The 11,752-nt window shown below is 47.7% G+C and overlaps 1 protein-coding gene across 3 annotated transcripts in view; it reads right to left on the bottom strand.

Moving 5' to 3' along the window:
* Positions 1 to 1,309: 1,309 nt before the first annotated feature.
* The window catches only part of CSGALNACT1 (chondroitin sulfate N-acetylgalactosaminyltransferase 1), a 336,617-nt gene continuing 326,174 nt past the window's right edge, over positions 1,310 to 11,752 (bottom strand). For all 3 annotated transcript variants that reach the window (XM_039235638.1, XM_039235636.1, XM_039235637.1), the window contains exons 8-9: positions 5,780 to 5,861; positions 1,310 to 3,181 (exon numbers count right to left, since the gene is read on the bottom strand). In XM_039235638.1, coding sequence (XP_039091569.1) covers positions 2,892 to 3,181; positions 5,780 to 5,861 — 372 coding nt within the window. In that variant the 3' untranslated portion in view covers positions 1,310 to 2,891. The remainder of the gene's footprint in view (positions 3,182 to 5,779; positions 5,862 to 11,752) is intronic.

Raw genomic sequence — 11,752 nt, 5'->3', positions numbered from 1 at the left:
CTTCAGGACCTGAATAATCATTTTGTTATTTAAGTCACCCAGTCTAGGTATTTTTGGTGTAGCAGCTCGGACTAAGCCAGATCCCTTCTTACATGCACGTTCAGAGGGCTTGCATTGTTGTTGTTGTTTTTTAAGATTTTATTTTTAAGTAATCTCTACCCACAACACGGGGCCTGAACTTACAACCCTGAGATCATGAGCCAGATACCCCAAGAGGGCTCCTACTTCTTGATAAAACTCCTTTAGCTAAGTTCTAAAAAGGGAGAAATAGTTTATTACGCTGTTTCCTCTTCTCTTCAGCTCCCCTCAGCAATTCTTAACCAATTGCTGAGACTCACTTCTTACTCACCGCCTCAGCCATCTGTGATACTCAATTTAAACCAGCACAAAGGCTAGTTGGCCCAGAGTCCAGCCTGGGACTCTACCATCTGCAGCGCACTTAGACCTGCCTAACTCCTTGATCACAGCATTTGCTCCCTGTTGCCTGCCTGTTGGAAGTACGTCCTCCAGACAGTGGAAGAAAACAGGGGGAATGTGCAGGTCAGTCCCACAAAGCCAGACGTGCCCGGAATCTACAGTGTCACTGGTGTATGTGAAAATACGAAACTCAATCAGTAAGGGACCTTAGAAATCATTTCTCAATCTCTTCTAACTAAAAAGGACAAATGGGGCGCCTGAGTGGCTCAACTGGTTAAGCGTCCGACTCTTGGTTTTGGCTCAGGTCATTGATTTCATGGTTCGTGGGGTCCAGCTCCACATGGGGCTCTGCCCTGGCAGCATGGAGCCTGCTTGGGATTCTCTCTCTCCCTCTCTCTATGCCCCTCCCCCACTTACATGTGTGCACACACTCTCTCTCAAAGTAAATAATCGTTAAAACAAAAAAATAAAAAGGACAAGTAAAATGTATTAACGGCCCAGATTTTTCATTATGGTTCTCTCTTCCTTCTAGACCAGTGGTTCTCGACCAGGTGTAGTTTCATGTCCTCCCCCAGGGGACATTTGGCAACAACTGGAGACATTTTGGTTGTCAAACTAGGTGAGAGATGCTCTTGGCATCTAGTGGGAAAAGGCAGAGGTGCTGCTAAATGTCCTACATGGCACAAGACAGCCCCCACAGCAAAGAATGATCTAGCCCAGAATGTCTGTAGCACCAAGGTTGAGGGACCCTGGTCTCTGCACATATAAAAAGTTTTCCGAAAACTAAAAACATGGCATTCTTGCTCCAAGAAGATATCATATCCACAAATCACATTTTATTAGCTACCCAATGCCACCTTCCATTCATGTCCTGTGTTTTAATTAAATTTTATGAACTACCAGTACAAATCAATACAATGCCTTTTTTTTTTTTTTTTTTTTTTTTTAACACACCAACAGCTTGAATGTTCCTGAAGCTTTTAAACAATGAGTTGACTGTGGGCAAACAGAAGGCAAGGAATCACAGATAATTAGCTCATGCATCTGGTGCTAATAAATAAATAATTTTCACATGAATGTAGAAACCGCTCAATGTTAACTGTATTTATTTTTTTAATAGTTGGAAACCTTAATAAAATGCAATTTTCAGAAGCATCTTAGTGACTAAGTAGATCTGCTTCATTTAAAAAATAGTTAAATACCCTACCTAGATTGGAGTAGGTGAACATGTAGCAAAATCTTCCATCTTACTTGATTCTGGCAGATGGAGTGATCTTTCACAAAATACATTTTTCTGCATTTCTTCTCATGAAAGCCAGTGGCCAGGAAGAGCACCCTGCTTTGAAAAGAGATTGTTTGGTTCACATGGTATACTTTGGTTTATTTAAACAGGTAAGAAAGTGATCCCCAGTTCTCCTGAGGAGAAAATGGATTTTTTGACTTCTGAGTAAATCAAGATATTACCAGTCTGAATGAGTTTTCCTTTTCTGTTAAGGTAAAAAGTATATCTGTCTTTCCCTCCAGTGTTCAGTTGTGCCTCTTGGGAAATATTCTTCAGATATAGTATCTATATGTCTTGCTGTATCAGTAGCCCCACACCACGACTTCCATATGACAAAGGTCTGACATTCAGTGTCTGACGGGATCAGCATTTGGCATGTCCTTGGATGTGGGGATCAATCTGAACTAAAACTTCTCCTAATACACCTAAAAGTATCTTAAAAGATATAAAAATGTATGCTAACTTGTGCTCTCTTAGTAAGGCTTGCAGATTGGTAATTAAATAAGCAGAATATAACTCATAAGGCAAAAAAAGTGCATTTTTAAATAAAATTAAGAAATGGAGACGGTTAAAACTATAATAAAAAAGATGAACAGATTATTTTTGGTTAATTTTGGGTAGAAATGGCACAATAGTTTCTTTTTTTTTATTTTTCCTTTCTGGGTCCATTTGGTTTTAATAGACTCACAAGGATCGCCATGGGTGTATCTGTGAGTTTCACGAGGTCTCCTCGCCTGCCTTCTGACGTTAGCATTCCTGGGCACTACAGCCCTGCCAGCATAATCGTTCATAAGGGGAGACATGTGCTTGCCTTTCATTCCAAAGAACTTTTTACAAAACTGGTCTTAATTCATGAATATTTCAACGAGCACAAAAGATAATAGCTCTCGCTTTGCTGTACACATAATCAGAACCTCCACGCCTTTAGGCTTATAACCTCACAATCATTCTGCCTTTGTCAGACACTGCACAGGATGCATTTGGGCTACTTTTGCAGGCAAAGATTTTCATTCCTGTTGCGTCAAGCCAAATAGGCATAGAGAAATCGGAGGCTCTCTCCCCTCGTCTCTTTTACTAAGGAGTCGAATTCTTTTTTTGCCCTTTATGGAAGTCTTTTCCTTGTCGCAACCACTTGTTCAGTAATCACAAAATGGAGAAAATAAACCGTCTCCCCAAATCTGTCCCTGGGAGTTCATGTTTTTTTGCTGCTTGTCTTCTGTTTCTGTTTGCGAAGGTGAGCCTCTATCTCATGCCTGAAGACCAGCATCCCCAGCTGCCCGTGGGACGCCTCGTTCATGGCCTTGGACTGCATGCACATCTTGTACTGCTCAGGGGTCAGCTCGTCCACACAGTGCTTCTCATGCCAGAGGTGGAAGAGTCCCCGCACCGGCGTCCGCACCACTATGAGGTTGCTGTGGAGATACTTGCGGTAAAGGTGCACGTCCTCTCCGCCCCAGCCTTTGATGTCCAAGTCAAAGCCACCTGGCAGGAGAGAACACAGCGCTGAACCAAGCTGCTCCTGATCTGTATTTGCCTTTCTGATCCGCACAGGGTTTGGCATGAAGAGAAGAAGCATTCGGGAAGACGTGTCACTGCCCGCCCCCACCCCAAGTCATGAGCGTGTCCACCCGGGAAAGGGAACTCAGGGATCCCGAACAGAGAGAAACCTGGTGGTAGTGCCAGCCAGCACCAAGTCCTTGAGAGAACAAGACTGCAAAGAGAAGCGCCAGCATCTGTCTGCTTTTGAGAGCCATCAGCAGTGCTCATGTTGGCCTGAGCCCCGCGTTAAGACTGTTCAGCTTAAAACCTTCAAGTGAAAACTCTTGTTTCTGTTTGAATGTGGCCTCCTGTCATTCAAACAGAACGAAGCAGGCGCTTGCGGTCTGAAAGAGTAATGGGATCTCAGCGTGAAAAAAATTACGTCCCACAAAACACTCTGCCTTTCATAGACTAAAGCGGTCCCCGAAGCTGGGTGCCCCCCACAGGCCAGTGAAGTGTCATGTTTAAGGGACTGGCCTCATAGTCAGTTCTGAAGTTCTACTCAGAAAGTCTGTTTTCACTCCTTGGTGGACGCCTTCACAGAGTAATGGTCCCTTAAAGTCTCACTTTTGTAAACTGAGATGCCCCAGTCTTTTCTTAACCTAACGCCCACCATGAACCAAACAGAACCAGAGAAGACTTCTGTTTTTTGTCACTGTTCCTTTCTCACCTAGGAGATTTATTTAGCACCTACAAGAAACTATAAAGTCATCCTCAACACCTTTCATCAGAGCTATCACGTAGCCCTTTACCTTCTGTAGCCCCCAGGCTGCACTGCGCTGATCAAGGCCAACGCCGGGCCTGGGGGAGGGGCTCCCGCACAGGAGAACTGCATCCCACCCTGGGGATGGGCTATGTACACAGGTGATTCATGCCCCCCCCCCCACTAGTAGGCCAGTGTACAATATTGAGTCAGGGGTCCAGAATTTGAGTCTTGGTTTGACCACTTCACCTCTCTTGAGTTTTGGTTTCTTTATCCTAAAGTGAACTAGATGTCATAACCAAACGAGATAGTAATGTAAGGGGCAGTGCTTGGTTACCTGTAATTGACTTATTATCATCAGTATCATCACAACTTATTACATAAAAGGTGCCAAAGTAAGATGCTTACAAATACATACAAGGTCACAGAGAATGACCTGGGTCCAGATGTGACCCAGAGATTCTGAGGTCATGGCCATGGCTTACTGAGGAAGAGCACCCTCACCAGCCAACCATGCCCACATGTCTCAGCTGCAGCTATGCCCCATCTTTAGGAAAATCCAATTTCTTCTAAACTCGAACTGGATAAACATACATCAGCACAACAAAATCCTTCCCTGTACACAGCACAAAGAAACAGAGTTTCTCAAAATGGAAATCTGCTTTAGAAAATTTTAAAGATAGTCATTCTGAGAACTTTGATTTGCACAGAATCATTTAGAAATATTTCTTAGAGAAATCACAGGCCACCTGTGGTTAGTCGCCGGTACGTGAGAGCGCCCAGACACTCAGAGACCCATGTCCTCGTGCTCCTGCAACTTAGCTTTAAGTGGTTTCTTTCCTTTTATAGGGGTTCTATAGTCCCTGTAGACCACACCCTCTGAACAAAAACCTGGGGCTGCTCAGATTGAGTCACTGATCTTAAAAAAAGATGCTTCAGGCCTTGGGCCTGAACAAGAATCACCAGGAGAAAGCAAGAGGGGCAGAGTCCCCGAGGCCCACAGGGAGGTGGAGGGGATGGGTCTCCATGCTCTGCAGGGCTTCCCTGACTCCATCCCAGCCTGGGGTCTACGCTGGGCCGCTGAGCCTAAGATCAAGGTTTCTGGCCTGTTCATTCACACCCTAGTGAATTCTGTGCTGATTCGAGGCACAAGAGTAGGTACCACTACGGGGAGGAGAGTGGCATTTCCAAGGGGGACAGGAGTGCTCTCTTCCCACCCTTTGTCCCTCACTTGCTGCAGACAATTTGCCTTTTGGTCTCAACTGCAACCTAAGGGCCTTTCCTTTTGGGGCTCTTGGAGCGCGCGCGCGCGTGTGGATGTGCGCACACACATGTATGTGTTAATTGGTGACCGTACAGTCGGTTGGAGCTTGAAGTAGCATTTGGAATTTTTGAAGCTTCAGCAGAGAGAAATTTGGATATTTTCTGATAAGTGATTTTCCAAAAGTTTTCATGTTGCCCTTGCTGCAGACCCTGCTACTAGGGAGGCCCAGAATGTTCTCCATGAGAGAGACTACAGCCAGAACTAGGCTGGAAGGAGGCACTGGGGGGACCCGCTCGGAAGCTGCCTTTTTGCAACAACTGCCTTTCCCCTGAGATTGTGTGCTACAACTGGGCTGACTGAGAGGGGCTGATGGAGATTATAGGGGCTCACGTGTTGCACACTCCCAAGCCCTGTCCTGGTCCAGCCCCTCAGTCCCCGCCAAGAGGAAGGGCCTCTTAGGAAATGGCACCACCTTTGCCATCAGATTCCGGAACCTGCCCCGACTACCTCGCGGCCACTCACAGCCTCTAGGTGGCAGCAGAGGCGCGGCCTCGCTGCACCGGCTTTGTCTCACCTATATTGATGAAGTCTGACCGATACTGGCAGGTCATCCCAAATCCAAAGTCTCTCCAAAATCCGGTTTCCTTCTTTATGACCTGCAGGGAAAGCACTGTCATTTCAGAGGGGAGGAGGGAGTGGATATAAATAGAGAGGATTCACAAGGTTGTGTAAGCAATGCTAAGTAGGGAGCCCATCCCATCACTGATCAGTAGCCACAACCACCACCCCGTGTGGGAACCGCAGATGGAGTTGAGTCCTTTCAGACGGTTCGTTCGGCATACAGTGAACTCACCAGTTCCAAAATGGGCCTTGTGATTTTTGGCACCTCTGGTTGGAATGTTTCTAGGGTGTAGGCATGAAAACACACACACACACACACACACACACACACACACACACACACACACTCAAAAACAAACCAGGAGAGCAAGTTTTTGAGCAGCGCCATGGAAAAGCCACCTACGTGTCTGGCCCAACACCAGTGCCAGGGAGAATCGGAGGCCTCGGCCCCTCACACAGGGCTGGGCAAGGAGCCAGCGAAGGGCTCAGGAAGTGGAGAAAAGGGATAGAGAACAACTCGGAATTCAGCTGCCCTGGCACAGGGCACGGACAGGACTCCCTTGGGAATGAAAGGAAAACCTGAGAAGGCAGCGTGTTACTCTGGCTCCGCTAACTCTCACTTGCTGAGGTAAAGGGTGCCAAAAGTCCAGGTTCTGAGGAAAGACACTGTCCATTCATCTTTAAACTATTTTAAAACCAAACTGTTCCCAAAAGTGTCTGTGGTGATGCCAAGCTGCAGGGCTGCCGAGAGGCCATCCAAGCAGTGACTGTCTTCAAACAGAGAGACCTGGTCTTCCTCAGTCTCTTACTGGGCAAGTAAATTTCCAATGCATTTGCTACAGCAGCAAGGCTTTTAAAACACTGTAATCGTTTGGTTGAAATCACTCTGGGACTAAGTTTGACACCTTAATAGCTCTTTTTCATGATTCATTCTTGAGGTTAACATAGGTGCTTAGTGGAGAGAGTGCCCCCCTGGGGAAGCGGAAGGGAAGGGGAAGAGGCAGCGGTAGTGGGGGGGGGGGGAAGGGGGGAGGGAAGGGGAGGGGCAGGGGGAAGGGGCGGAAGCAGCGAAAGGAGGTGTAGCAGGTCCCCATCAGCCAGGATTTCTGCACTTCCTTGCCTGCGAGGTCTGGCTCTGTTCTGGCTCTGTTCACAGCTAATCAGAGACGGTGTAGGTGGGGAGGGGCACCAGCGTCTCCTCCCAACTTGACCACTGGCTGGCTTTTTTGTCTCAGGCAGGCCCCTCACTTCTTGGAGCCTCTATTTCCTTTCCTATAAATGAGGAGGTTGAGCTAAATCGAGGCTACGGCCTCTTCCAGGTCTTCTGTCCAAACACGTATTCTCACCGCTATTCTACCTTCCAGAAGTTTCAAGTTGTCTCCACTACAGCCTCAATTACATCCCACAAATGGCTCACGGAAGGGCTGTGAACGTCAAAATTTTTTCTACGCTGTAACCCATGGAACCACTTATTTTCATTACAACCTACACATAGATGTTGCCTGCACAGAGTGAACACACACGCGTCAGGGCTGCGGAAGGCAAATAAGGACCGAGAGAGGCTTTGTCCATTAGTGGCCCAGCAGATGTGCTCCAATTCTGCAGAACAAAGGCCTGTTATACAATATCTCCCAAGTGACAAGGCAATTTCATTAGTATCAACTGGAAAGATTTTCCAGGGCAGGAAAGTTTGGGAAAATCTCCACTGAGTCATTCTTTAAAAATGGTTTCTGTTTCATACCAGGTACCTGGTTTCTGTTGCAGCTAATAGCTTAATATCCTCTCTGCTGGCCAGGACACAGACAGGTCCGCTAAGCTTCTGGATAAAAATGGAGTCATAGAGAAATGCCAGTATCCAAACTTCAACCATTTGGCTGAGGTCTGTATGGAATCTAAAAGAGAAAGCTCCAAACAGGAAGAACAATGGTCCAGGGCTCAGTGCCTGGCAAGGTTGAACAGGGTAAAGAGTGACCCTCACCTGGGGACAACGTGACAGAGACCAACTGATTTATGAGCTGGGGAAGGCACGGTATAAACATTTATTGATGTGGGCTTTAAAGCTGGCAAGCCAGGGAAAGCCACTGTCTGAAATGCTCATTGAAATTTAGCCCTTGGTGGAAACTGATCTGATCATACCCTTAGCATATACTGTCAGGGCAAGATGGAGTTCATGTATGACAGGCTCGTCCACCCACAGCTGTGCCGAGTCCGGGGAATAGTGCCCTCAGCCAGCAGCCTGGCTGCGAGTGAGCACTCTCAAACATGCATCAGATCACAGCTCATTCTAATTTAAAACCCTGCAGGGGCTTTAATGCAATTAGACTAAAACCCAGAGAAAACCTCTAGCTTGCAAAGGTCCTAAGTGACCCAACACTGGCCTGCCTCACTCCTCTCATACTGTCTCATTCTGTTCTGTCCTCAAACACACCAGGCTTACAGGTCTCTAAGGCTGGACACTCGCAGACCCTGTACCTAGGTCACCTTTTCCCTGCTCACCACTGGGCTCCAATGTCACTTGCCTCCCAGCCTGTGTCAGCACCGTCCCCCACCCCAACATGTCCCTCTCTCTCCATACCATCACCTGGTTTACTTTCTCTGTAACACTTAAGGCACTCCGAAATTCTCCTGTTGATGCATCTGTTTCTCTATTTTCTGACTTCACCTACCACACATACGCCCAGAGCCTTGGTCTCCTTCACAGCACCCAGATCACTAGCCAGCACACAGCAGGTGCTCAATAAGTGCTTCTCCAATGAAAGAAGGAGGCACAGTCCTAGGGAATTCTTTTTTGTAATTTTTTAAAAATTTTCTTAAAATTTATTTTTCAAATGAGATAGAGACAGCATGAGCAGGGAAGGGTCAGCGAGAGACGGAGACACAGAATCTGAAGACAGACTCCAGGCTCTAAGCTAGCTGTCACCACAGAGCCCCATGTGTGGCTCAAACCCATGAATCGTGAGATCATGACCTGAGCCGAAGTCGGATGCTTAACTGACTGAGCCACCCAGGCGCCCCCAACTTGGGAATTCTTGAGTGGCTCAGCGAAGGCCTAGGAACTCGAGGGCGAAAATTCTCAGAATTGTGTGGCTCTGGACCAAGAGACAAAAACATTTTCACCCTCCTGGGGACTAAGCAGAGGGCTCTACTTCTTAGAACCTCTGGCTCAGGCATAAGAAGAGCCACTGCTCTTGCTCTGTGCAAGCTTTGAAAAGATCTACACCAATGATGTTTACAGAGGAGGAGGAAACCCTAAGAGAAAGATTATACGTTAAAAGTAAAACATCTCCTTCTGTCCTGAATTTCGCCGCTCTGCTTTCAAGTGCTATCCTCATTTTTAAAAAATGTCTTTTGAGAGCTGGCTTCCTCTCAGCTCTCTGCGGCGCCGTTCTCTCCCCACCTTAGATCTTGGCCGAGCACTGCCGGGCAGGAACACACCACAAAAGGACAGTTGTGAGGCCCGCTCTCCCACAGGAAGTTTCCAGACCCAAAGCTCTGTGGGTGATTCACGTGACAGGGGTGATTATTTTCTATTAGGACCAAAACACAAAGCACAAATCAGCGTCTCTCCCTGAAGATGTGGGAAGGCGGCCGCCCTGCAGCTGCACAGGGAGCCTCAGAGGCAGTCAGCGCCTGCTGCTTTAATGGTGCTGATTTGGACAACTGCCCGTGAAGCAATCTGGGCCCTGAAATGAAATAAATAACAAATACTCAGGCAGAGTATTTCCTCTAAATCAGAGAGAGCCTCCTAATAACCCAGGTTACATTCGCCCAGCCTCACATTCACAAGAAATGCCAGTGGGGTACGACCCGTGCAGTCCCCAGGCCCCAGGCTTGGAGGGTTCCCTGCCTGGATTCACACGCTTCAAATTCTTAAACAAGGGCCCTACATTTTCACTGTGCACTGGGCCGTGCCAATTACGTGGCCAGTCGTGCCTGTGAGCGGCAGACATGCTGAGATTCAGGGGCTTTAGTAGCTGGGTTGGGTGCCTGTACCCACCCTGTACCTTCCTTATTATCTGGGCCCTGAGGGAGGCTGCATGTGCCTTGTAGCCTGGAGGCAGAGCGACCTGCCCAGGAGAACTCAGCCACTTGTGCGTGAGCCCAGCCCAACACCATGACTGCTGTGACAGTTTCCATTTTTGGAGAAGTAAGATATTCTGGAGGCACAGCCGTCACAGAATTGGGTTAAGAATGGGCTCAAAAGCCACCTCCTCCAAGATATGTACTAACCCACAATTTTCTACAAGTCTTTTATTGGTATCTGCTTATAAAAGATAAAGTGTCAGGGTGCTGGGTGGCTCAGTTGCCTAAGCGTCCAACTTCTGCTCAGGTCATGATCTCGTGGTCTGTGGGCTCGAGCCCCTCGCTCCCCCCACTGGGCTCTGTGCTGACAGCTCAGAGCCTGAAGCCTGCTTTGGATTCTGTGTCTCCCTCTCTCTCTGCCCCTCCCCCACTTGTGCGCGCATGCTTTCTCCCTCTCTCTCTCTCAAAATAAACATTAAAAAAAGATACAGTGTCTTCAGAAGGGTGTCATACTGGACCAGGAATCATCCAGGTTGCCTGTTCTAGGAATCTACCACCTGAAGCTAGACTCTATGCCCTCCTGGGAGCACTCTGAGGCCACAGAACGCGTTCACAACCACCCAGCCTCCTTAGCCCAGTCTCCATCACGCGGGGCAGGATTCGAGTTCCCAGCCCTGCCACTTAGCAATCTGAGCAAGTGACTTACTCTCTGAGTGTCAAATTTGCATCTGTGAAATGAGCATAATAATGGCTCATCACCTGAGATTCCCCAAAATAAAGCAGGCACAGTGCTGGGTTCCAAAAGGCTCAGTATGGCACCTGTTCATACTACTTTTGGAACTCAGTGAGTGTCTGCTTCCTGAATACATAAAAGCAGATGAAAAGGATGGACTATGCCCAGTCAGCAATATTTAGAAATTTAAACCATAATGCAGGTTAGTGGTGAAATATTTCTTGGAAGGGGGTAGAGATCGGTAAGGGTATATAATCCGCGAGTAAGAACAGGAGCCAGTAGAACATTCACACGCTGGACAGAGGAGCACAAAGCCACTGGATTTCAATGATGGGTGGGCTGCATGGCAAACTGAGGTGTGAGGCATCGCGGGCAGTAGAGGTGGTGAGGGGATGGCTCTGCGAGGGGAAGGCCGGCACCCGGGACACCAGGCGGGTATGCTTGCCTGGCAGAGGAACCGGCCTGGGTGTCTACCAAGCTGGCACCATGTGCCGGGCGCTGGAGTTTGCAGACATTTCCTCTGTAATCAGTTTCAGAGTCAGGTTGTGGAAAGCAGTTAATCCCACCAAGGACCGGGGGGCTGGCAGTGCGGTGTGGAGCTGGCCAGGACCAGCTCACCAGGATTGTGCAAGTCTCTTCCCGCCCCAGTGCTCAGTGACATCGCTCTGGGGGCCTGAAGCAGGCCACGGTGGGAGTACTGACACCATGGAAAATGGCAAAGGCCATGAATCAGGGGTAGAAATGCTTTCTTCTCCCCCTCCTTTCAGAGAGTGGGTTGTTAAACATTTACTAGCACACCGCTGGCTCCGTGCCATAAAAGATTATTTAAAATGGGATTAATCTGTGTTTTGGAAGCACATCTCTAGCAGAGGGTGAAGGAAAAGTTGGATTAGAGGAGAGGGAAAGGGTCTACAGACAGAAGAGGTAGAAGATTCCAGCCGTGGCCCCAGCAGGAGCAAGCCTTGAACCGGGAGAGTGTAATGTATAAAGTTAATAATTATTTAAATAAGAGTCATTCCTTTCTCTCTGAGCTGTTTCTACATTAAAGCACCAGCAAGTTTTATCTCAGGTTTACAACTCAAGAAATTAAACACTAGCATAAAATCCCATCATCTTGCATATTTCTTATTATTAATGGTCTGTACTCAAAAGTAAAGAAATAAGTGGTCT

The sequence above is a fragment of the Hyaena hyaena genome, unplaced genomic scaffold (genome assembly GCF_003009895.1).
Source record: "Hyaena hyaena isolate Hyena2069 unplaced genomic scaffold, ASM300989v1 scaffold_100, whole genome shotgun sequence".
NCBI lineage: Eukaryota > Metazoa > Chordata > Mammalia > Carnivora > Hyaenidae > Hyaena > Hyaena hyaena.
This window is presented reverse-complemented; position numbering and strand designations above follow the sequence as displayed.